Source organism: Myodes glareolus, chromosome 25 (assembly GCF_982192425.1).
Source record: "Myodes glareolus chromosome 25, mMyoGla1.1, whole genome shotgun sequence".
Lineage (NCBI taxonomy): Eukaryota > Metazoa > Chordata > Mammalia > Rodentia > Cricetidae > Myodes > Myodes glareolus.
In genome coordinates, this window is record NC_142050.1 from 37,467,348 (window position 1) to 37,493,109 (window position 25,762).

General features: G+C 47.6%; 1 protein-coding gene and 2 pseudogenes across 8 annotated transcripts in view; 1 reads left to right on the forward strand and 2 right to left on the reverse strand.

The window, feature by feature from the left end:
- Positions 1 to 626: 626 nt before the first annotated feature.
- Positions 627 to 5,572, reverse strand: LOC146889542 (GPI alpha-1,4-mannosyltransferase I, stabilizing subunit pseudogene; annotated as a pseudogene).
- A 1,309-nt stretch (positions 5,573 to 6,881) lies between these two features.
- On the forward strand, positions 6,882 to 7,367 carry LOC148117885 (large ribosomal subunit protein P1 pseudogene; annotated as a pseudogene).
- A 9,944-nt stretch (positions 7,368 to 17,311) lies between these two features.
- Dennd2a (DENN domain containing 2A) overlaps positions 17,312 to 25,762 on the reverse strand; it is a 91,866-nt gene continuing 83,415 nt past the window's right edge. For all 8 annotated transcript variants that reach the window (XM_085683744.2, XM_085683745.2, XM_087901856.1 and 5 more), the window contains 6 exons: positions 25,338 to 25,515; positions 23,646 to 23,687; positions 21,640 to 21,757; positions 21,098 to 21,337; positions 19,737 to 19,823; positions 17,312 to 18,402 (listed from right to left, as the gene is read on the reverse strand). In XM_085683744.2, coding sequence (XP_085539870.2) covers positions 18,371 to 18,402; positions 19,737 to 19,823; positions 21,098 to 21,337; positions 21,640 to 21,757; positions 23,646 to 23,687; positions 25,338 to 25,515 — 697 coding nt within the window. In that variant the 3' untranslated portion in view covers positions 17,312 to 18,370. The remainder of the gene's footprint in view (positions 18,403 to 19,736; positions 19,824 to 21,097; positions 21,338 to 21,639; positions 21,758 to 23,645; positions 23,688 to 25,337; positions 25,516 to 25,762) is intronic.

The window sequence follows — 25,762 nt, forward strand, 5'->3', positions numbered from 1 at the left end:
CCTCTCAGCATGAGATTCCTGGGGAAATTCCCAATTCTTTGGGGTCCATTGTTCAATAACAAACCTTCATTTGCTGGTGGTGGCAGGTGCCCAGAAGCAGGTGGGTCTGAGTTCAAGGCCAGTCTGACCTTCAAAGCAAATTCTAGAATGTCTAGGGTTACACAGAGAAACTGTTTCAGATAAAACAAAAAGCCAAAAGAATATCTCCTTTTCTGCCACATCCGCAAGTAAGAATGGGTTTTGTTTTTTTTTTTTGGTCTGGTTATTTGTTTTGGTTTTGTATTGTTTTGTGTTTTTTTTTAAAGATTTATTTATTTATTATGTAGACAGTATTCTCAGGATTCTGTCTGCATATATGACTGCAGGCCAGAAGAGGGCACCAGATCTCATTACAAATGGTTGTGAGCCACCGTGTGGTTGCTGGGAATTGAACTCAGGACCTTTGGAAGAGCAGGCAGTGCTCTTAACCACTGAGCCATCTCTCCAGCCCCCTGTATTGTTTTGTTTTATTTTTCAAGACAGGGTTTCTCCGGGTAGCTTTGGAGCCTGTCCTGGAACTCGCCCCGTAGACCAGGCTGACCTGAACTCCCAGGGATCTTCCAGCCTCTGCCTCCCGAGTGCTGGGATTAAAGGGGAGTGCCGCCGCCACCGCAGAGACTAACAGCTGCCGGACAGTCAAGGTCAGCAACGAACAAGACGCAGTCAGAAACGGGCAGAGAGGGCTTCCGGCACCCAAACTGGGTGAGCAACACGGAGAGCACAGGCATTCCCTGGGTGAACCAGAGGACAAACATGGAGTGGCTGGGCCCCCTATTGGCCGAATCTGTGGTGCCCCAGAGAATTAACCAATCAGAAGAGCCTTCTCCTCAGTTTCTGATCTGACCCTCCAGCAAATTCCAAGACAAAGGAATCTGATGGCTTTTTTAAAATCTCTTTTGGAAATCTCTTTAGTCTTAGTACTTCCACTTATATTTTTGGTCTTTGTTTTGTTTTTTCTTTTTGTGGCAGGGTCTCTCACTATAGCAGTCTTTGGCTTGGAACTCTATGTGAACCAGGCAGGCCTTGAACTCATAGAGACTTGGCAGGGTCGGGATCAAAGGAATGCGCCCCCATGCCCTACCTACCTCTGCAATTCTTCTTAACAAGGCTTGCTCTGCATACTCCCACAAGAGTGTGCGAGACAGGAACCCAGATGCCCTCTCGAGTAGAGCAGTTAATTAGGATTAAGCAGCAGAAATATCTTGGCTCTTCAGAGCCAAAGAATATCCAGTGGAGAGCATACCACGTAACACATCTCACACGAGCGTTATGGGCAGAGGGGTGGGATGAGGGGCACTTCTCAGAGAGAGAGAGATCTGTGTTGATGCACTGTGGCGTGCAGGAACTTTTAAAAGGTACGCATGCCACATCTGGTAGCCAATGATGCTGTAGCTGGCTGAGTTACTGAAGGAAGGGCTGGAAGAGCACCTGGTTCTGGAACTGGGCGGTTTCTAACCTGAGCTTTGCTGACAGCCGAGTGTCCAGCCCCATAGGACCCTGGGTCATACACAGCTGGTTGGAGAAGGATCCTATCTTCCTAGTAAAAAAAACCCCTGAGTCTCTACCAGTCCTTGAAATTACAGGCATGCCTCATCCCACCTGGTTTATGCTAAAGATCAAACCCAGGGCATCCTGCATGCTAGGCAAACCCTTCAACACCAGAGCACAAACCAGCCACTGCAATTTAATGTTTTATGAAACATTTAATAGATCCCCAAATACCATTTTAAAAGGTTTTAAATTTTTATTTATTTATCTTTATGTGTTTGGATGTTTTGCCTGCATGTGTGTCTGTATATCATATGCATGCCTGGTGCCCACGGAGGTCAGAAGGGGGCCTCTGATCCCCTGGGACAGGAGTTACAGACCTGACCATTGTTAGTTGCAGAATGGGTACCGAGCCGAATCCAAATCGTCTCCCAGATCCTTTGGAAGAGCAGCCAATGCTTAACAACTGAGTCATCTCTCTAAGCCTGCATCTCATTTCTTAAACACCCCCCCCCCAACTCCAACTAATTGTATAGAAAAGATGAAATAAAAGTCGGGAAGAATACATATATTAATACAAGCTGTCGGAACTGGGAATGCTCTCCCTGCCGGGCAAGTTTCTCCTCTAGCTGGACTCGGGTTTTGTGTAATTTTTACTGGAGCAATATGAACAAACATATATTCATCTCACCTACAGCACTGGCCACAGAGCAAAGGAACCTTCCTACCCAAGTCTAGCTTAGTGAGTTGACCGGGGTGAGCTTCAGAGGGGTGGGGTGAGGACTTACTCATTGGGACGTGGGTGATGGGTTCTTATAGGAGCATGGATGACTCAAAGGCATCCCTGAAAAGCCAACCCCAGCAGGCTGATGACTCACAAAATCTGCATCCCTGGAGCTCCCTGTGTGACCTGTAGGTGGCTCAGCGAGCTGGAGGTCTCTACTTGCCTGGAGTTGTTACTGCTTTTGCAACCTTAGAGCATGGAGGAGAAGGGGGGCGGAGCTTGAGGCCTGTTAGTTTCAGGAACTTCTGGAGGCTTGTGAGTTTAGCTTATTTCCTGAATCTTAAGGAGTCTTCCCCAGGAAGGAATGGACAGCCAAACAAACGACAGGGTTTTAGCCTTTCCCCTTCCCCTTGGAGGGTTTCTACAGTGCCAGCACAGGCTGGAACCAAGAGTCTTGGCAGAGGGTGTCCAGGTTGAATGAATTGACAGAGCACGAGGTTAAGGTGGAACAGCTTGTTTATTGTTCTGCTGGGGCTAGCTTTTATACCGTGGCACCAAAAGAGGAGGGGGCTGCGAAGGGACTGTCATCTGACCCCAGGAGGGACTGTCACCTGACCCCAGCAGGGATCAAGGAATGATCACGTGCACTCAAACTTCCTTTCCCAACTCCAGGAGCAGAGGGAAGTTATTATGTTTTCTTTGCAGATAAGCACCTCAAATGGGGGCAGGGATAATAGATAAGTAAATAAAATACTTTAATAAAAAAAAATGGGGGCAGGGATATGTAACTCGGGGCTGCAATTCCTACAGGTTTCACTGGTGCGGCGGTGGGAGGGTTGAACACAGACGGAACAGCCTGTCCAGCAACAGCAGCAATGAGAGAATCATTGTTTGAGCCCTGATAGTGGAGGGAGGGCACATGAACGTCTCTCTTTAGAGTATTTCCTCCCCCTCCAAGGTAGCTACAATTTCCTTCCGATTTCTGACCTTAATTTTGGGGAATCTGGATTGCTATGTTATACTTGGTGTGTAAACTACACCTCCTCAGCAGAAGGGCTAGGGAGACGGCGCAGTGGTTCAGAGCACTGTCTGCTTTTACAGAAGACCTGGGTATTGTTCCTAACCACCCACGCGGCAGTTTACCACCACCTGTAATCCCGTTTTGTTTTCTTTTTCGAGAAAGGATTTCTCTGTGTAACTGCCCTAGCTGTCCTGGAACTAGTTCTTGTAGACCAGGCTGGCCTCATACTCATGGAGATCCGCCTGCCTCTGCCTCCCAAGTGCTGGGATTAAAGACACAGGCCGCCACTACGCGGTGTGTAATCCAATTCTACGGAATCTGATGCCCTCTTCTGGCTTCCTTAGTCTCCTGTGCTCATGGTACACATGCAGACTACAAGGAAGAGCCAGTGTTGGAAGGCGTTCAGTGTCAGGTAATTATCAGGGTGAACAGAGACACAGCTCTCTGCTGTCCTCATCAGTTGCCCAAGAAATGTCCTATTTTTTAGCAACCTCACCCCAGACCAAAGCAGGCATATTTACCGCATCGCATCTATTCATTCACCTTTGAGACTTGGCTTGGCTCTAACTCTGGCGTAGCAGAGCAGCAGAGGAGGACCTTGAGGTTTTGATCTCCCTGCCTCTGCTGCTGGGAGCATAGGTGTGTGCAACCGCGCTTGGTCTACGCGGGTGTTTTGTCTTTTAGAGACAGGGTCTCATATATCTCTGACTGGTCTCAGACTCAGAGAGACGAGCTGACTCTGTCTCCTGAATGCTGGGTTCAAAGTCATGCACCATATGTCCATTTAATGTGCTTTGTCTGGCTGTCCTGGAGCTCACCCTGAAGACTAGGTTGGCCTTGAATTTAGAGATCCATCTGCTTCTGCTTCCCAAATGCTGTGATTAAGCGTGTGCCTGGCTGGAAGTGCTGTCTGTATAAATATTTTGATTAACATAAAGTACCTTTTTTTTCATTTTTCTTTTCTTTTTTTTTTAAATATTTATTTATTTATTTATTATGTATACAATATTCTGTCTTGTGTATGTATGCCTTCAGGTCGGAAGAGGGCACAAGACCTCATTACAGATGGTTGTAAGCCACCATGTCGTTGCCGGGAATTGAACTCAGGATCTTTGAAAGAGCAGGCAATGCCCTTAACCGCTGAGCCATCTCTCCAGGCCCTCATTTTTCTTAAAGATTTATTTATTTGTTATGTACACAGTGTTCTGCCTGTATGTCTGCCTGCAGGCCAGAAGAGGACACCAGGTCTCATTATGGATGGTTGTGAGCCACCATGTGGGTGCTGGGAATTGAACTCAGGTCCCCTGGAAAAGCAGCCCATGCTCTTAACCACAAAGCCATCTCTCCAGCCCATTTTTTATTTTTTTTAACAAACAAATAGGTCTTATTTATTAGGCTTGAAAGTATTTAACTGTATAAAATTTATAGGGAAAAAAAAGGCCATATTTGAGAAGGTACAAGAATCAAAGCAGAACACAGGAGTGTAATGAGCGGATCCACAGAACGGACTAACGAGCTGTGTACAGTCAATCCTTTAGGAACTTGTAGGGTCAGATTCTTTAGCACTTACTTAAGCCCGTCCCGATGGCAGATGTATTCACTCTTCAAGGTACAAGAAGTTGCTAATCAGGGCAGAGCTCACTGTTTCAAAATTGGGAACCCTTGGTCACAGCACACTGATAAATCTGGGTTGTTGAGCACAGTCAGGGTGTGTCTACCTAGCCTATGTGATAGCAATCGCACACAGGGAAAAAGGCTTGAGAACATCAACACACTGTGAATCTTGTCAGGTGTAAAGGAAGACTTCAGATTCTTTGGACAAACAGTTGGAGGTTTCTGCATTAAAACTTTCTGGTGCCCTCACTGCCTCTGATATGTTTCTCTCTTCTAATGAAGTCAAATCAGATGGGCCCATAAGATGCCCTGCTGGGATGTAATGTTTAATCAGGAGTCAGCAGATCTGTAAGTGCTCGCTGCTTTCTCCAATTTTCAGTTTTACTAAAAGGTCTCTGTAAAAATGATATTTCAGATTCTCTTGCCTCAAAATAATTTCAGAACAAAGGCCATTATGCCAGTGCTGAAGGGGTGTCCCTGCAGTCTGTGGCTAGCCTGTCAACAAACTGTTAATCACACTGATAAAGAATAGGACTACTACCACAGTTTAAAGCCAAATTTGAAGCAAGCTTTAGTTAACTACTGGCCAGGTGGATGGGCTCTGACCAGGTCCATACCCAGGTTTCTGGGAGATGGCCCAGAGTCACAGTTTGCAGGGGCTTAAAAAGGAAAACCCCATAATTCATCGTTTTCCCCATCAGGTCCAATCAGGGAAATGCATACATCCGGATGTCTCTCCAGCCTACATCCAATCAGGAGCAAGAGTACATTCTGATGTTTTTCCTGCCTATGAACCTCCTGCCCACTTGTGATCAAGCACATCAGATGGGTCAAACAAACGTCTAGGGGAGTGAAAAACATGAGACTTGATTTCTTCCATAAACGATGTCTTCCACGAGCCAGGCATTGGTGGCACACCCCTTTAATCTCAGCTCTCTCGGGAGGCAGAGGCAGGTGGATCTCTGTGAGTTCAAGGACAGCCTGGGCTACAAGACTCCAAAGCTACAGAGATACAATGTCTTGAAAAACCAACAAAACAAAACAAAACAAAACAAACAAACAAAAAACAATGGTCTCCAGCATTTCAGGAACTGTCTGTCCTTGAGCAAGGGGCTTGTAGTTCAGAGACATTTTTGTTTCGTGGGTCTCTAAGGCATAGTAATTAAAACCTAAAATATTAATTTTGATTTTCACAAAACCCAGAGGAGCAGCCAGGGCACCAGAGAAGAGCAGGGTAGATTACCTGTGGACATGGAAGGATAAAGCACCTTTCTTCATGTCTCAGTCTCTCACCCTTGACGAGTCAAGACAACAGTATGATTTTATTCCTGGAGAAACAGTCTGTTTGGGAGGAAAGTGTGTCTCAACGTCCTTGGGGCCGAAAGTGCAGGCCAACCTTTCCATGCATCTTCAGGACAAGCTCTCATCCTAGGAATGGAGTTTGTTCTAATGCCCGTGAGACCATATTCATCGAGAAGGCAAGCATCTCCAACATCTCCTTTAAGATCCTACTTACAGTTGGGTGGTGGTGGCACACGCCTCTAATCCCAGCACTTGGGAGGCAGAGGCAGGCATATCTCTGTGAGTTTGAGGCCAGTCTGGTCTACAGAGTGAATTCCAGGACAGCCAGGGCTACACAGAGAACCTTGTCTTGAAAAACCAAACCAAACCAAATCAAACCAAACCAAAAAAGATCCTACTTACTAGGTGTTATAGGGTTTAGATAAAATGGCGTGGTTCCCTGAGGGGCGGCAGTGGGCACTGGGCCATGAGGGGCAGCGGGTCCCAGGCATGGGGCCCCATGGTGGATGAGAGACAGAGACCTATTAGGTATGTGATGCAAAGAAAGTGGGTATTTATTTAGTGGGTCATGGAGGGTCAAGGGAGGAAGGGGAGAAGGGAGAAGAGCAGAGAAAGAGAAACAGTGGGAGAGAGGACAGGAGCCAAGGCAGCAGTAGCTCTTCGGGAGAGAGACAAGAGATAGAAAGGGACCTTTTCCTCTGCTGCCGCCAAGGTGCTCGGTTCTTCCGAGGAAGCTAAGGCCGCGTTGGGGTGAGGCCCTCACTTCATCCGGCGACTAGCACCGTGCCGGCAGTCCGCAACATGGCCTCCGTCTCTGAGCTCGCCTGCATCTACTCCGCCCTCATCCTCCACGACGACGAGGTGACGGTCACGGAGGATAAGATCAATGCCCTCATTAAAGCAGCTGGTGTCAATGTTGAACCTTTCTGGCCTGGCTTGTTTGCAAAGGCCCTGGCCAATGTCAACATTGGGAGCCTCATCTGCAATGTAGGGGCTGGAGGGCCTGATCCAGCAGCTGGAGCCGCACCAGCAGGCAGTCCTGCCCCCTCCACCGCTGCTGCCCCAGCTGAGGAGAAGAAAGTGGAAGCAAAGAAGGAAGAATCCGAGGAGTCTGATGACGACATGGGCTTTGGTCTTTTTGACTAGGCGTTTTGCTACCATGGCTAATAAAAAGATAAACCTGTAAAAAAAAAAAAAAAAAAAAAAGAGAGAGATAGAAAGGAAGGAGCAGATGGGGGGGGCAGAGTGGGCAGGGCTTGTCTCTTAAAGGAACAGGAGGACAGACTAGGGGCTAGAGCAATGACCTGGCAACTAAAAAGACTCAGTGCTCTTTTTTTAAAAAAAATATTTATTTACTTATTATGTATACAATATTCTGTGTGTGTGTATGTCTGCAGGCCAGAAGAGGGCACCAGACCTCATTACAGATGGTTGTGAGCCACCATGTGGTTGCTGGGATTTGAACTCAGGACCTTTTGGAAGAGCAGGCAATGCTCTTAACCACTGAGCCATCTCTCCAGCCCCAACTCAGTGCTCTTTAAGAGTACTGGAGTTCAGGACGTAGCACCTACCCTGGGCGAGTCACAAGTCTGAATCTCCAGCTCCAGGAGTTCTGATACCCTACTTCTGGTCTCTATATCCCTTCTCCCCCTTGCCTCCACACACAAACACAACGTACACATAAATAAATCTTAAAGAATAAAACATTCTAGTCACCTACAGTCAGTCAAGGTAGGCTTAGGGATGCATTTACTGCTTCTCTTCGGAGTCCTGGGGTCCCTCACATAGATAAATGTCCAATGTTTCTTCTGTCATCATATATTTTTCAACATCTACCAGGTTAGTTAGAACAGATGAAGACTGAGATACAAAAATTGTAATAGTTCTGGTGTCTGATCTTTGGGATCATGCCCTATAGATGACAAGGAATGAAGTCTGTATCAGAGCACTGAAGAAGCATGCTTTTTAGAAACAACTGGAGGTGACAGTTGCTCATGTCTTTAGTACCAACACTTCGGGAGGTAGTGGCGGTGGATCTCTGTGAGTTTGGGGTCAGCCTGCTCTACACAGTGAGTTCCATGTGGCAAGCACTGTGTGACTTCAAGTTGTCACACAACAAAGAAAGCAGTAGTGAGGAGAGGGGGGGAAGGGTGACTTCCTCCTGGTACACAAGGTGATCGATTGATCACTTCCTGGTTCTGGAGCTGTCATAAACCAATCCAGTTATCTGAAGGCCATTAAGCAGAGAGACTTTGGTCCAGGGAGCCCTGCAGGCAGAGAGAGAGCTTTGACCCCCAGAGCTCCTGCAGCTGAGATTGTCAGTGCTTCTTCAGATGGTCAGAGTCTTGCTAGGACTATACTGTAACTAAGTTCCCCTGTCCCCTGCCTTAGAATGGCACCTAACAAAAGAGTTCCAGCTGCTGAAATGGCTTAGTTCACATGCTGTTCTTTCAGAGGACCCTTGTTCAGTTCCTAGCACCCACATGGAGCAGCTTGCAACCGTCTGGAACAGGGGATCCGGTGCCCTCTTCTGGTGTCTGTGGGAACCTGCACACATATGTGGCATTCACACACACATAAATAAAAACTACACACTTACTTTTTAAAGTTTTTCGTGTGTGTGTGTGTGTGTGTGTGTGAATGAATGCTGGTAGGCACAGTCCAGAGATGTTGGGTTTCCTGGGAGTTGCAGTTACCTGCAGTTGTGAGCTGCCTGGTGTGAGTTCTGGGACCTGAATTTGGGTTCAGCACTAGAGCAACATGAACTCTAAAGCACTGAGCCCCAAAACAAAACAACAAAAGGAATTACTTTAATTAATAGTGTATCCACACAGTAGGAATTTCCCCCAGTGCCACCATGGTAACCATGGTAACTTATGACTTTCTTTCTTCCTTCCTTCCTTCCTTCTTTTTTTTTTTTTGGTTTTGTTTCCTAATTCTGAGACAAGGTTTCCCTTTGTAGCTCTGGCTGTCCTAAAACTAACTGTAGACCAGGCTGGCTTCAGAGATCCACATACTTCTACCTCCCAAGTGCTGGGATTAAAGGTGTGTGCCACCACTGCCTGGCCCCTTTTGATGTATTCAGTGATATGTACGTGTATATGTGTATGTACGTGGGTACGTGTATTGAGTGCTGGTGTTCTCAGAGCCCGGAGGTGTCAGATTTCTTGGAGCTGGAGTTCCAGGTGGTGCTGAAAATTGAACTGGAATCCTCTGTCTAAGCATTGATTGTGCCCAGTGAGCCATTGCCAAACCTGAGATCGTAAGAGAAAGACCAGTTCCACAGTGTTTGAGCCAGATTTGAAGCAAGCTTTAATTCAATACTGGCCAGGATGATGGGCTCCGTCCAGGACCATTTCCAGGTTCCCAGAAAATGTCTAGTCATGTTTTCCTGAGGCTTACATGGCTCAGCACCCATAAGGCCACTGTACATCGTTCCCATCAGGTCCAGTCAGGGGCAAACACACATCCTGATATATTTTCTGTCTTACCCATATGTGATTAAGCATATCTGCTTTAGGTGGATCAAACAAACACACAACAAACAGAAACTCGTTTATTTATTTATTTATTTGTATTTTTGAGACAGGGTTTCCCTGTAGCTTTGGAGCCTGTCCTGGGACTAGCTCTTGTAGACCAGGTTGGTCTTGAACTCACAAAGATCTGCCTGCCTCTGCCTCCTGAGTGCTGGGATTAAAGGCGTGCGCCACCACTGCCCGGCTCTGTTTCTATTTCTAACCACATGTTCCAGGGTTAGTTCTTTGCCAGCAAGTGCCCTCTAAACTTAGATCCTCACCTGTACCATAAAGACAATGTCAAAACAGGCTATGTAGAAAGTACATAAAATGAGCAGTCTGCCAAACAAAGCCAGACTTTCCTGTTGCAGGACCAACAATGGTTAACCAAGCCTTTGAAATGAACGTTGCCAATGTACCTTCTTCTCGGATGAGCATTAGGAACACAAAACAAAGGTGGGCACTGTGAGCCTTTTCCAGGGCCTCTCCACGTCACAAAGCTGAACAGCTAAAGTAGTGCTCATACACAGGAACGGTCAAAATCCAAAATGCCTCCTTCCTTTACCAATGAATAAATATGCATTTCCTTTTCTTTTTTCTTTTGTTTTTTTTTTTTTGTTTTTCTGAGACAGGGTTTCTTTGTGTAGCCTTGAAGACTGTTCTGGAACTCGCTCTTCAGAGCAGGCTGTCCTTGAACTCTCACCTTCCAGGCAAACAGGCATTTATATCCAACTGCCGTCCAAGGTCAATGAATGAGGGGAAACACCCTACAGTTGAGAATCCCTGTTTTCCAATCCAGAGTATCAGCCATGAGTCTGCCTCCTAACGATGCTCCAGGGGCACCAGATTCATAAATCTCTCTTTTCAAAATTCTTTATTTTTAATTGTGTGTGTGCATGAGTGTGTGTGTGTGTGTGTGTGTGTGTGTGTGTGAGAGAGAGAGAGAGAGAGAGAGAGAGAGAGAGAGAGAGAGAAAGAGAGAGGGGAGAGAGACGGAGAGAGAAGTTTGTCGTGTGTATAGGGACTCTAGAGGTGTGGGATCTCCTGGGGCTGCAGTTATAGGCAGCTCAGCCACTTGTCATGAGTACTGGGAACTGAACCTCAGTTCTCTATAAGAACAATACATCTCTTACCCACTGGACCATCTCTCCAGTCCTGATTCACAAAACTTAAGCTTAAAATAGATCAGAAAATATCAATAAAGGGAAATTCATTTATTTACCATTTGGTAGAAAGGTGTTGAGGAAACCAGATTCCTGGTTTCTCCCTGCTGTTTCTGTAACAGGCTAACAATTTTACACAAAAGATACCATAAGCCACGTGTGGAGGTGTACGCCTTTAATCGGAACATAGGAGGCAGAGGCAAGAGGATTCAAGTCTGATCTACATCTACATTGTGGGTTCCTGGTCAGAGCTTCATAGAGAGATACTTTGAAAAAAGAAACAAAAAGTTGAAACAAAAGCCAGGAACTATGGACGCATTGATTTAAGCTGTCAGAAGTGTGTGAAATCTCTCCTAGTGAGGCACATCCCTCCTCCACCTGGACTCAGAGGCCTCACTGTGCACTCCCTACCCCACATTGGATTCCTGAGGAAATTAACTGAAGCGTTGTTTCAATAGTCTGATAGGCAAAGGAAGGGCTCACTCATGTCATAGGCTCGGAGTCCTCATCTTGCCCAGTGTAAGAAACAGATTGTTATGGCCCCTTTTCAGTATGGGATGGACTTAGAGTGCCTCGGAGTTCCAGAGGAGCAGGAGATGTTTACCTCCTCCCCCTTTAGCTGGGGGCTAGCATCTGCTTGTCTCAGAATTCTGAGAGCTAGTGCCCAGGATGGGATGGAGTGGGGGGTGGTGTTAATCCCAAAGACAGGAGGAGAAAGATTATTGATGCAAATTATCATGGCCAAATTAATTAAAGCAAGCAATTAATTAAAGGAAGCTTTTTTTTTATTTGTGCATACAGGTTACCTCCCTGCAAGTCGGGGTTCAAGAGGTCAGTATTGGGTGTGAGGAAGACAAGGCCCAGGGGTAGGGGCTTCTAGATGGGGGATTTGGCAGGCAAAATAGACAAGGTTACAGGAACAGGACAAACAAGTTAGTCCTAATGACCTCTTGAAACAAAGACATGGTTACAAGGTGGCCATAACAAGGTAGTCATGGTCATAACATGGTAGTCATAGGTGGTCATCTAACTGTTGCAGGATATTCCTTTACACTGAAGGAATATGAAGATGTGTCACCATGGTTGGTTTAATAAAGAGGTGACTGTCCAAAAGCTAAGCCGGAGGAGGTTAGGCGGGTCTTCTAGGGACAGAAAGAGAATTCTGGGAAGAAGAAGGTGGGGTTGTCAGCCAAATGTGGAGGAAGCAGCATAGGCAGTACTGAGTAATGAGGTAATGAGTCATACAGCAGAACGCAGATTAAAATAAATGAGTTAATTTAAGTTATAAGAGCTTGTAACGCCTGTGTTACTCTCGTTACAGTTAGCGCGCCACTGTACCATACGCGAGCCAGGCAAGGGCCTGGAGATTGAAAGAACACACAAGAGAACTGGGTCATTGGGAAAGAGATCAAGAGAATGCCGTTTATTCAAGTTTATGAAAATCCTTATATACCTAGCTGCTGCACAAGGAATTCTCCCCAGGCAGGTGGGAAATTGCCACACCCAAGATGGAGTAAACAATGCCCTACAGCTAATCACCAGGCAGGGCAGAGGGAGCACAGGAACAAACAGGGTGTTTTAGCTGGCTGACCTGAAACTGTCCTCAAGATGAAACGCAGGAGCAGGGGTAGACCCTGGGACAGGCTAAGATAAGGCTAAACTTTCATAATAAGTCTCCAGGTCATTATTTGGGAGCTGTCTGTACAGAGAAAGATACATTATGTATAACCTTTTGAAACAAAGGTAGGGCTGGAAGATGGTTAGGAATAACTCCTGGAACTCACTTGCTTTGTACACAAGGCTGACCTCGAAGTCACAGAGATCTGCCTACCTCTGCCTCCCGACTGCTGGGATTAAAGCTGTGTGCCACCACCAGCCATGAACTACTTTTTGAAACCAAAACCTGATTGGCATTCCTAGAACAGGCAGTACAAGGGCATAGTCCAATCACAGTTTAATCATAAACAGCAATGAACCTAGTTTGTCTATACTATAAAATGGCCTTCAAGCCTAAAATGGAAGCAGGCTGGTTCTTCAGGGGCAGTCTCAAGTCCCAAGTTGTTCAATGAATAAAGTTTTGTGTCCTAGGCCAGTGAGATGGGACATTGGGGATGTGGAAGTCCCAGCCTGTAGAAGAAGAGGACACAAATTTCCACCGATCTGAGGACTTATGAAAATGTCTTCTGTCAAATCATTACTCCAGTCATTCTTGCGTTTTCTCTACACTGGTAACCCTCTCTGCAAAACTGTTTCCAGGTGGGCGTGACACATATCTTCGATCCCAGCACTCAGGAGGCAGAGGCAGGGCGGTTCTATGATACGGAGACCAGCCTGATGGACAGGGAGTTCCAGGCCAGTTAGGGATACATAGTGGGGAGCTGATTCAAAACAAAGCGAAACAAATAACTCACGGGAAATCAAACAATAACAAACCTGCCTAATTTTTCCTAGCCTCTTGAATTTGGTACCCTGTTTTCAGCATCACCAGGATCTCACCAGCTTCACTGGGAGTCCTGGTAATAGATGCTGCTGCCACCTAGCACGCAGGGCCACTCTGCCATCTCTGGTCCTGCCGATGAGGCAGGGAGGTAGGGTTGAGAGCAGCCTCAATCCAGAGCTCCGGGCTCCACGGCTGCTAGGGAAACTCGAGGAACTGGGTGGGCAGGGGCCATCCTGGCTACATGGTGGCCACTTCCTACAGCTCTGCTGTTCCTTCAGCTGGTGTTGTGAACCCGGCACTGTTGCACCCACGGTCCCTTGCTCGATGCTGGGTCTGGGTGAACCTGCCGTGAATCTGAGTCCTCCTCCAGAAGAGTCAGCTAGCCCAGACTTTGCCCAGGGGGTGAGGGAGTTAGCCCTGCTGGGAAGGGACCACAGGCTACTAGGTTTGCTTGTAAAACTCAAAGCTGTTCTCACAGAATTTGTGCTGGGGTCAATTAGGAAACAGAAAGAAAGAGTGGCCAGGTAAGGGACACAGGAAAGCTGGCACCAGGGCACTTAATTATAGCCAGAGTTGGCAGCTGAACTCCACTTAGGGCTGGGTGAGGTCAAGGTGTGGTCACTGGAGAGCCAAGGAGCACAATTAATTGGCCTTGACAGGTGTGGGCAGTCCAGGCTCCGTTCACTTGCCTTGTTTTGCTTTTTTCTGTCCTTGCCTCTGGTCAGGTTTGGAGTGATCCCAACCACCCACCAAAGTCTACCTAGCAGGGACCACTGCAAAAGGGGTGTGCATTCTGTTTCGCAGGAAGGAAAGCATTTGGGAATGCAAGAGAGGTTGTAACTGAACAGCATGAGTGTACTGGATGCCTCTGAATTGTTTACTTTAAAAATGGCTAATTTGGGGGCTGTAGTGATAGCTCAGAGATTTAAAGCAATGACTGCTCTTCCAAAGGTCCTGAGTTCAAGTCGCAAGAACCACACATGATGATGGCTCACAATGATCTATCATGAGATCTGGCGCCCTCTTTTGGCCTTCAGGCACACATGCAGGCAGAACACTGTATACATAATAAATAATCTTTTTTAAAAAATGGCTAATTTGATGTCCTGTGACTTTCATTGAAATCAAATAAGGAAATAGGAATGAATGAATGAAAAATATCAAGACTGCAAGAGTGTACAGGCTTATTGTGTATTGGCCTGGGATCAGGGAAACAAAGACAAGAGAGCAGGAGAATGTACCATGTCCCTCAGTCTCTGCAGCCCCTTTGCTCTGACTTCACCCTCACCAAACCCCTAGAATGGGGTCTTCTTTGTAGCATCTGTGGTACAGGGCTTGCTTAGCATGCTGCAGGTACCTGGGTACCTGGGAGGAAGAAAAAAGCTGTCTCCAGAAACCAAAGGGAGAAACCAAAGGGAGAAAGCCTCTCCCTTTGGAAAAGAATGTCATTCACTTATTGTTTTTTACCGTTCGTTTATATTTTCTCTTTTTGTCAAACATTTAAAAAAATTGTGCGTGTATGCATGCAAGTGCCCCAGAAGAGGGCATCAACCCCCTGGAGCTGGAGTTATAGGCAATTGTGAGCTTCCTGCTTGGGTAGTAGGAGCTGAACTCTGGTCCTCTGCAAGAGCAGTGACTGCTCTTAACCACGGATCCATCTCTCTCTCTCGTGGTTTTTTTCCCCCCATTTTGTTTTAAATGTGTGCATTGCGTGGATAGTTGACTTTGAAGTGTGTGTGCGTGTGTCTGTGTATACACACACGTGTGCTGTGGTCTGTTTGTGGAAGTCAGAGGGCAATTTGTAGGAGTTGGTTTTCCCTTTCTAGATAGGGGCCTGGGGATTGAACTCAGGCCATCAGGCCCGGCACTGGCCCCTTCCTTTCTGTGCTATCTCATTAAGCTCCAACTGAGCTCCACCTTATTATTTGTTTCATTTTATTGCTTATTCAGGTACATGTTTATGTATACATGAAGTGAGTGTAAGTAACAATAGAGGCCAAAAATGAACATTGAATCTCTTAGAGCTGGAATTATAGCCAGTTGTGAGTCGCCATGTGGGTGTTGGGAATTGAATCTAGGTCCTTTGGAAGAGCAGCCAGAGTTCTTAACTGCTGACCCATCATAGGTCCATAGCCCTCCATGTAGTGGCTCTTTCTTTGGACCATCAGCTTCCAAATAATGACAGGGAGACCTCTTCTTCTTTTTAAATTTATTTTTTTATTATTATTTTATGTTCATGGGTGTGAGAATCAGGTCCCCTGGAACTGGGGTTACAGACAGTTGTGAGCTGCCATGTGGGTGCTGGGAATTGAACTCAGGACCTCTGGAAGAGCAGCCAGTGCTTTTAACTGCTGAGCTATCTCTCCAGCCCAGAGACTTATTAAGTATGAAATTTTGACCTTAGCTTAGGCTTGTTCTCAATTAGCTCTTAAACCTTAAATTAACCCGTTTATATTAATATACATTGTTAAGTTGGGAATGTAGACCCCTGCCCCTCGCATCTATCCCAGCCCCCAGGCCTGAGAGTTGTATTGGTCTGGATTCCAAATCCCAGCAGGCCAGGGGTCAGGGGTCAGGACCACTCCCACAGGGTACTTAAGTGAACGCCCAAAAGAGGATCACATGAGAACTGCCTCCCCGTTCTCCCTCAGGGCCACCCGAGAGTGCCAGAATCCCATTAAACCTGGACATTTCTTAATTTGGCTTGTTTTGATTTGGCTTGATTGGGAATTTGTGTTGGCAGAGAGTTTGCATTAGGAAAAATTCCCAATATACACTCTGTCATGTGACTCATTCCCTATCCTCAGAACCACATGCCCAACTTCATCTGTGTCTGGCTGGCAAATCTCTTAAGTCAAATTCCTTTCCAGAGTTCCTATCTCTGTCTGGAAGTCCCCCCTATCCTATCCTATTGGCCATTCAGCTCTTGATTAAACCAATCAGAAGGTGCCTTGGGCAGGTGGGGTAAAATAGGGACACATGTATTCAAGCAGTACTGTTCCTCAGCTAAGAGCACTGTCCGTCTATAATTTGTCCCGTGATGAGGTGTGGTGGTGCATACCTGTGACCCTAGTACTGGGGAGGCTCAGGCAGAAGGATTTTGGCAAATTCAAGGCCAGCATGACAATATCACCCCACTCACACACACACACACACCCCAGAACAAGCAGGAACATAGAATCAGACCATGACTGTGAGCAGTCATTGCAAAGTTACTTTTTTTTTTTCTTCTCTAACTCTTCGTGGTTCTTGGTCTAATCTGCTGCTTTGCGTGACTATGGGTAATATTTGTTGATTTTCTTTTCTTTAAACATACACAAGTGCGAGGGAAGGCATTTGGACAGAAGAGGGCAGTCATGTTCCAATAAACCAGGCTGGAGCTAACGGTTGTCATCTTGTGCAAGGGACTGCATCCTCACGACCTGTATGTGTTCTTCCTACGAGTATATTTTAGTTTATATGTAATATACACATTAATTTCTATTTATATGTTGTTTTGTTTTGTTTTCTGAAACAAGGTTTCCCTGTAGCTTTGCAGCCTGTCCTGGAACTCGCTTTTGTGGACCAGGTCTCGAACTCACAGAGATCCACCTGCCTCTGCCTCCCGAATGCTGGGATTAAAGGTGTGTGCCACCGCCGCCCAGCTCTATTTAAATGTTTTACTTCATCCTTTAAATCATTAAGAACTAATGCGTACCTGTGACATGGCACATGTGGAGGTCCAAGGACAACTTTGTGGAGTGGGTTCTCTCCTTCCATCTTTATGCGGCTCGTAGAGATTGACCTCCGGCTGCCAGGCTGCGGCGCCTTCACCTGAGAAGCCGCCTCGCTGGCCCAATTCTGGTCTTTACGCAGGCAGCATGTTTCTCTTTAATAGGATGAACCCTGGAAAAAGTCTCCTTGTGCACGTGGTCTAGCACATTTCCCCAAATTTATTTTTGCTTTATGCGTAAGTCAAATACAAAAAATTCATAATATCATAGAATATTATACACTCACTAGGGATGTTGATAAAGATATTTATTTGTTTATTCATTCACTTGGAGTTCTTAAGTAAAACAGTATAATAGAAAATAAGTTAGAAAAGACTGTATATTCCAAAATACTAAAAGTGACCACTTCGGGGCGGTATAAAAAGACACAGAGCATTGCTATCATTAAAGTTAACTAAACCGAGGCGCTTGTGTGAGCCCCCATGCTCACATTCTCACTCTGGCTTCCCCCAAGGCCTCAGCCACACCCCTCCCACTACTCCCGCCCCTCCAGGCCAGGTGGTCATACAATCCCTTGGGTGTCCACAGTATTGGGGTGGTAGTCCGAGGCCAGCCTGAGAACCTTCCTGTGTGCACACAGGACTCACAGACTCCCACTGTCCCACACAGGTCAGCTGACTGTGACCTTGTCCAGTTCTCCCCTCTCAATAAGAGAAGCCGGAAAGGTCTATGTCAGCTATGAGGAATAGGTTCACAGCAGAGGTCTGAGTGTCATGGTTAGGCCACAGGAGATATCCATTTCAGGACCCTAAGAATATTTTATTAACAATTAACAAGGTTTCCTCTTTTTATGTGTCCCTAAACACCACAGCTGTGACTTCCTTCTAAGGGGCAAAAAATCCACAGTCAAGAACAGTGAAGCCCACAGTCTCTGCCACCAGGTGGCGTCATAGACCAGTCCACAAGAACCTGGATGGGCGGTGGCAGCCACTCTATCTCCTCCCTCCTCCGGGCTCCACAGCTGTCCATAGCTGACCCAGAAAAGACAAGGTAGGGCAGGAGGGAGTTTTCTTAGCCCTGGCAAGACAGAATGAAAACCCAAATGCCTTTCTTCTTCTTCTCTTTTAATACCTAAGATATAAAGACCCCAGAACCAACCACAGTAACAGCAGCTGCATGTTGGCAGGTCCCTTCCAGGACTGTCCTGAGCATCTGCCACCTGCCCAGCTCACAGGCCCCATCCTAGGAGGAGTTGGGGGCTGGGGACTGCCTTCAGCCCACAGCCTCTCAGAACTCTGTTGGAAATGTATGGTCCCAGAGGAGGAGGTTTTCCCTTGAGCCAAGATGAGGGTTATTTCTTGTGGAGAAACTTCATTTTATTGCCTAGAAAGGAAAGAGTGATATAGAGATGAATACTTTGCATTGGTATGGATCTTGGTTTGTTGATACAAAGTCAAGGTCAATTTTCTTATATTGTGTATATGGATTTCTGCTCTTGATTAAGGTTTTGTGTTTGTACAGATCATTAAGAAATATAGGTTGGGCTGGAGAGATGGCTCAGAGGTTAAGAGCATTGCCTGCTCTTCCAAAGGTCCTGAGTTCAATTTCCAGCAACCACATGGTGGCTCACAACCATCTGTAATGGGGTCTGGTGCCCTCTTCTGGCCTGTAGGCATGCACACAGACAGAATATTGTATATATAATAAATAAAATAAATATTAAAAAAAGAAATATAGGTTAATAGTTATCTGTATTAGTCAAGCTTGTAGTCATGTTAGTTAAGTTTTCTAGATGTACAGAGGTGTACTATAATTCTTGTTTGATACCTGTTTTGTCATATGTAATTTTATTATGTTAGAGTTAAAGCCTTCCTTTTGTTTAAACAGAAAAGGGGAAATGGTGTGGGAGGTCCTTCTGTCTTGTGCTGCTTTTATTGGTTAATAAATAAAGAAACTGGCTTGGCCTATAGCAAGGTAGAACTTAGGCATGGAAAACTAAGCTGAATGCTGGGAGAAAGGAGGTGGAGTCAGAGAGAAGCCATGGAGCCACCAGAGACAGAAGCGCTGAAACTTTGCTGGTAGGCTACAACCTCATGGTGACGCACAGATTAATGTAGATTTGGGTGAAATTAAGATGTAAGAGTTAGCCAGAAATATGACTAAGCTATTGGCCAAACAGTATTGTAAATAATATAGTTTCTGTGTGTTATTTCGGGGCTGAGCAGCCGGGAACAAAAAAGCGGCCTTACTACAGCAAAAGTGAGAACATCTTATCTGGGAGGGAGGAAGGGAACGGCACAGGAAAGTACTGTCGCGCACATGTGGAGGACACAGGGACAACTGTGTGGAGTCACTTCTCTCCTCCCACCTTTACGTGGGTTCTGGGAATTGGACCCAGGTCCTCAGGCTCCTGTGGCCAGTGCCTTTACCTGCTGAGCCATCTTGCTGGTTGTGCCACTGAACTGCTGACTTTTTCCTGCCTTCACCTCCCAAATGCAGGGGGTACAGGTATGCACTATTATTCTTAGAAGGGCCACCTTGCTAATTAAACTGTAGTCCTGATGCTTGGTGTCTTACTCTCCTGGTCGGGGCTTTGGCAGTGGGGGAGACTGTGGCCAGGATGGCGATGATGTCACCCAGGGGCAGTCAGTCTAGTGCCAGCTTCCTGCATCACTGAGGGTTGAGACTGAGACCGGGGACGGGGAGTCAGGCCTTACCCAGACCCTTCAGGAACTTATTGACTCCGCTGTGCTCTCCGCTGGGCAAGGTTTCGAGGTATTCCTGGGCTCGGACCTCAAACAGACCTGGTGATAAGAGACACTAGGACATTTTAGATCCTTTGCGCTTCTTCACAAACCCCTTCCTCGCTAGAACGGGTGAGGGAGGCCTTGCTTCACAGACGCAGCTGTGCCTACAAACATGCTTTCAGGCCTGAGGCTTATAAGGAATTTTACTTATAATTCCCTACCTTGTGTAATAGCTGTCTGTGGAATGCTGCAAAGGCCCGTTCACACATGAGATCTCATTTCATTCCTGCTACCTCCTCCCCTCTCCCCAGACAGAGTTTCTCTGTGTTGCCCTGGCTGTCCCGGAACTCATTTTGCAGACCAGGCTGGCCTCGAATTCACAGAGATCCGCCAGTCTCTGCCTCCCTCCCAAGTGCTGGGATTAAAGGCGGCTATCACTGCCCCCACTTCTGCCACCTTTCCTACCAGTTAGTGACCTGGTGACCTGGAAACCTGCCCTAAGTGAAACCGCGGCTCCTGAAGAGAAGCCTCTCATGAGGCCAGTCCTCTCACACCCTGTAATTAAATTTCTCTTGTCCTGTGGAAATCCTTGTCAGAGCCTCAAGCGTGGCTGCCTGTCTTGCCCGTGTAAATGGCTATGGGAGTGTGGGCTCTGAGCTGAGTTCACAGCACCAGAGAAATCCCAGGAGTGGGGCCAGCTGCTCTTCTAGAACCTTCTGGGCTCTGTGTAGCTCCCATCAAAGCCTCCTTTACCAGCATTTCTGACTTTACATTCCCAGAATGGCCGAGACAAGGACAAGGAACAAAGTGGGCCAGGACACGTGTCTTTGTCCTTTCGTGTTCTTGGTCCCTTTTTCCCTAGGAGTATGATGGAGCCTGTGCAAATGGGGACAGCGAGAAGTGAGGGAGAATTCAGAGAAGAGGGAGAAGAAAGGCTGGCATGGAAGGTCATGGCAGCAGGATGCCAGATTCTGCAGCACTGGCCCAAGGCTGCTGGCACCAGACCATACTCTCCTGAATCTTTATTCCCCTCCACAGTCCCTAGATAGGGGCAGGAAGAAAGGCGGCTGGGAAGGGCAGAGAGGGATAGGGGAGCCCTGGGAGAAGCAGAGACAGCTCAGGGTCACTGTTCAGGTGTGGCCAGATGGCAGAGCTCCTGTGGAGGCCGGGGTACCATTCCTGCCTACATCCTTGTCAGTCTACATCCTTGCCTACATCCTTCCCCTCCCGCCCTGGGGTACCATTCCCGCCTGCATCCTTGTCTGTCTACATCCTCCCCCCTCCCCTCGCCGTCAGCCAGTTAGAGCCAGGAGGGTCTGTGGTGTTCTGACCTTTGGCATCCTGCCTGCGTAGTTCCCGCTCCTGGATGAAGCCACGAAAAGTCTGGGTCTCCATGAAGACCTCCAGGAAGCGCCGCAGGCTCTTGGAGGAGACAGCTTTTCTGAAGGCCTCCCGCTGCAGGCTCCTCTCCTCGCCCGACGTCAGGAACAAGGAATAGTGGCCCACAATCTCCACGAAGAATCGGACAAAGGCTTCGGACACCACCTCATTCAAGGGACTGGACTCAGGGCCTGAGCATGGGGTACAAAGACCGGAAGAGCAAGTTGGTGGGCCTGAGCCCAAGACAGTCAGTTACTGATCACAACAACAGCTTCCTCCCTCCGCAGCCACCTGTGACCGTCCAAGAAAAAGGGCACTTAAAGCTGCCTTTTCCCCTCTTGAGGTATTTTAGGACCTAAATGGAGAAAGTGGGAAAAATTCCTACAATTATGGCTGGAATGGAATCCAGACGAAAGGTGGAACCCCATTTTCTCTCCTCATGCCCCCACTTTCTCACCCACCCACCCAGCCGTCTCAAAGTCCTGGTGTTTACCATGCACACAGTCCAGTGGGCCTCCATCCTGGTCACAGGCCAGGCCATTCCTCTGCTCCAGAATGTGTTCCAGGGCTACCTGAAGCTTCCGGGGCAGAATGGAATCCTCATCCTCCATCTGTAGGGCAGGAGATGAAGATGGGTACAGTTACGCCTGGCTAGCCATGTCCTAGTTACATCTCTGGGTGAGCAGCTCAGCTCATAGCTTAAACTGTGTGTGTGTAAGAGACAGAGACAGAGAGAGAGAGAGAGAGACAGAGAGAGAGAGGGGGGGGGACCTCACTGTGTAGCCCTGGTTAGCCTGGGACTCACTCTGTAAACCAGGCTGGCCTCAGACTCATAGAGATCCTCCTGCCTCTGCCTCCCCAGTGCTGGGATTAACAGCGTGTGGCACCACAGCCCAGTGCTTTTTTGTTTTGTGTTATTAGCGAGTGGGTGTGTGCACGTGTGTAGGAATGTATGATTCTCTTGTTCCACCCTGAGGCTTAAACATTACCCAGGAGCCTTTACCTGCTGAGCTATCTTACCCACTCTTAGCTCTCATAGGAGGAACATGCTTAGAACCAGGGATCTGAGGTTCAAATCTCCACTCCAGCTCTGAACCTTCATTTGTAAGATGGGCCACGGGTCAGTACTGGCCTCTTCTTAGACATTACACTTTATACAGTTCTCTTGTGGAAGTGCTTGGGGCTCTGTGGGCTCTCGGTAGCTCTTCCCCACCGCCCTTAGCCACCACCACCTTCATTGCCACTACACACCAGCACCACCATCGCCAGCACCACCACTACCACCACCAAAACCACAAGCACCACCAGCACCGATGTGAATGTTTATAAATCACTGAAAATCATTCCATCTATTTTTAACCTCCTCCAAAACATGCCTAATATTTTGGTAGGTTTTCCTGCCAATCTGTTTTTGGAAGAACAAGGTCTCACTATATAGCTTTGACTAACCTGGAACTTAGCATGCAGACCAGGCTAGCTTTGAACTCACAGAGATGAACCTGTCTCTGACTCCCGAGCGCTCGGGATTAAAGGCATGTGCTACCATGCCCAGCTCCTGTCAATATTTTTAAGATATATACACACACATATTTCTTTTTACTTGTTTGTCTTTTCTTACTATTTTTCTTAAAGAAAAAATAGAATCAGGAAGAGAGAATGATTCATTGATAGAGTTTCTCCTTTAGTATATGAAAGCCCTGGGTTCCATCTCCAGTATCAAAACAAACAAGCAGAAAAGAAATGGGGGAAAAATCAGCAAAATACTGTATATCATTTTGGGTCTTTACTCCTCTATGATTTAATTTTTTTTTGAAGGTCTCTATATCACAGGTTGGCTTTGAACTCACTACTTCACTATGTGGTCCAGGTGACTTTAAATTTAAGGCAATCCCCCTGCCTCCTCCCAAGGGCTGGAATTACATATATAAGCCATACTTGGCTTCTGTTTGTTTTTGAGACAGCGTCTCCTGTAATGCTCCATTTTTCCTGACTCCTCCTTTATGCTAGGATTACAGAGAGGCAGCACCATACCCGGACGTGTCCTGATTTTTTTAAAAAAATAAATATTATTTACTTTAATTTTATATGTATGAATGTTTTGCTGGGAACTGATCTCTGGTCCTCTGCAAGAGCAGCAAGTGCTCTTAACCTCTGAGTCAGCTCTCCTGTGCCCTTTTTATAGAAATCAGGATTTATTTTTTTAAGTGTATGTGCATGCATGGGTCTGTGCATGTGAGCACAGAGCCTGAGCAGCGGCTGAATCTCTGACACCGTTGTCAGAGGTGGCTGTGAGCTGCCTGACGTGAGTGCCGGGAAAGGAACTCAAAAACCAGTCTTTGCTAAAGCCTTCCTCTACAAAAGCCTCATCCTCGACTGGCCCCATTGTCCAGCTGAGCTGGCAAGTCCAGGCTTGCTAAAGAGCCTTTCCGAAGCTAGGGTCGAACCCTGTGGAAGACATGAAGACACAGGAGAAGCCGGCCGAGCTGGTGTTCGACTCACCTGTCTGAGGAACCGATCATTGATGAGATCGACCACAAGGACCTGCAGGACAGAGGAAAGGTGATGAGATTTGTCCCTTCGGGCAGAAAGACAGATGTGGAGTTATCCTCCTCCTCGGTGCGGAAGGCAGCTGGGGACGGGAGAATCCGTGCGTCTGTGTGCTGTGACAGGGACTGAGCAGTGCCCCACACTGTAGTGAAGGCTAGGACACACACCTGTCAGCAGCTGGATTCTCAGCCCCGTTCTCACCACGGAAGGATTTCTCTGTTTGTTTGTCTGTTCATGGGTTACTGGGGTGGGGTGGGGACAAAAGATGCCAGAGGTCCCTACTTTGTGTAGTTCTCCAGAGGGATAAGAGGGGACACAGGCAGAGGAGTGTGGCTGGGGGACACTGTCAGGCTGCAGGCTGTGTGCCCTTGTTAGTTAGTGTTGGGGAGGGAGCACTTCTCTCCTCAGTGTGGGCTGAGACATGGGGCCACGACAAGAGCAGCACGGGCAAGACACCTGTGTACAGAGTTTAGGGGCATGCGTGTGTGTTGCCTGAGAGTGGACCCTCGTGAGACCCTGAGGGGGCCAAGTAGGACAGAGGGAAGATGGGGGTTGGCCTGGACACGGCTAGATACAGAGGGAAGATGGGGGGGTGGCCTGGACACGGCTGGATACAGAGAGAAGATGGGGGGGTGGCCTGGACACGGCTGGATACAGAGAGAGGATGGGGGGGTGGCCTGGACATGCCTGGATACAGGCTCTGCCACACTGAGAGACCCTCACAAGCTCCTTGTCTTCACAGAATGAGAAAACGAGCATCCCCAGCACCGAGATAACGGAGGGCAGATGGACTGACATCCTTACCAAGTTCAGAGCTGAATTTGGTTTCTGTTTCTGACTGCTGGGGTCCCCTGCACACAGGGCAGTTCAGAAACTATTTAGAGGATGGGGACCGGATGGGGACCGAGTAACTGCAAAGGTGCGGCACAGCACTTTCTGCCCTGCACACTGGTCTATAAAAGTCCTGGGTGATTTCGCAGGATCTCGTTACATAGCCCAGGTTGACCTCAAACTTGAGATCCTCTGGCCTTGCCTGGTGAGTGCTGGGGTGCAGGGGTGTGACACCCACACCCAGCTTTGTGGATGTATTTTTCCTTTTTTTAATTCTAGCCTTCATTAAATAGAATTGTTTCTTGTACTGGGGGTTGGACTTAGGGGCTCCTGCATGGTAGACAGGTTCTCTACCACAGAGCTACTTCCCTGGCCCCATGGCTTCCATCCTTTTATTGGTGCATGTGAGTGTGTGTGCCTGTATCACATCATACATGTGGAGGGCAGAGCACAACTTTCAGGAGTCAGTGCTCTTCCTACACGTACCTGAATTCAGTTATCAGGCTTGTAACTGAACCATCCTGCCAGCCACACCCTGTGGTTCTATTTTTAAACATCACTAAGTCCTCCCTACGTTGTCAGCAGTAAGCACATATTCTAGTTACTGCTTCATACTGATCCGAGGATCAGTGTAGGGAGACAGGAGGATGGGGCCGATGGCTATGTCGATGTCAGGCTTCTAAACGGCTGCTTTATACAGGCCATTTCATTTAGAGGGGGAAATGGGTGGACTAAGGGAGACCCTGGACAGGACCTGTCACAGAGCAGGCCCTGGGAAGGAGGGTGCAGGGACCCGACCCGACCGGGGCTCACCTCTTCCAGCGGCAGCTCCCTGAGCAGCGGCAGCGAGCTGGAGAGTAGCCCGATGAGGAAGGGCGTGGGCGAGCACACGATGTCAATCATGGCGGGCGGCAGCACCGGGATGTAGGTGTGCTGCCAGCTGAAGGGGTAGATGAGCGCCACCATGGCGTGGCAGCACGTGGACAGCGTGCTGCGGGGGACAGACAGAGAGAAGGCTGGTTCAGGGTGGGCGAAGGTGGGGATTCCCAGCCTGGTTCAAATAGACAGTTCTCAGATGGTCACAAACAAATGTTCAGTTTCACTAACCATCAAAACGCAGGCCAAAACGACACTGAGATTCCCTCTTACCCAGGTCAGAACGGCAGCCGTAAGGAAAAAACGGCCAAAGCACTTGCCCTAAGATGATGCCCCGAGTTTGGGTCCAGAACCCACAGTGA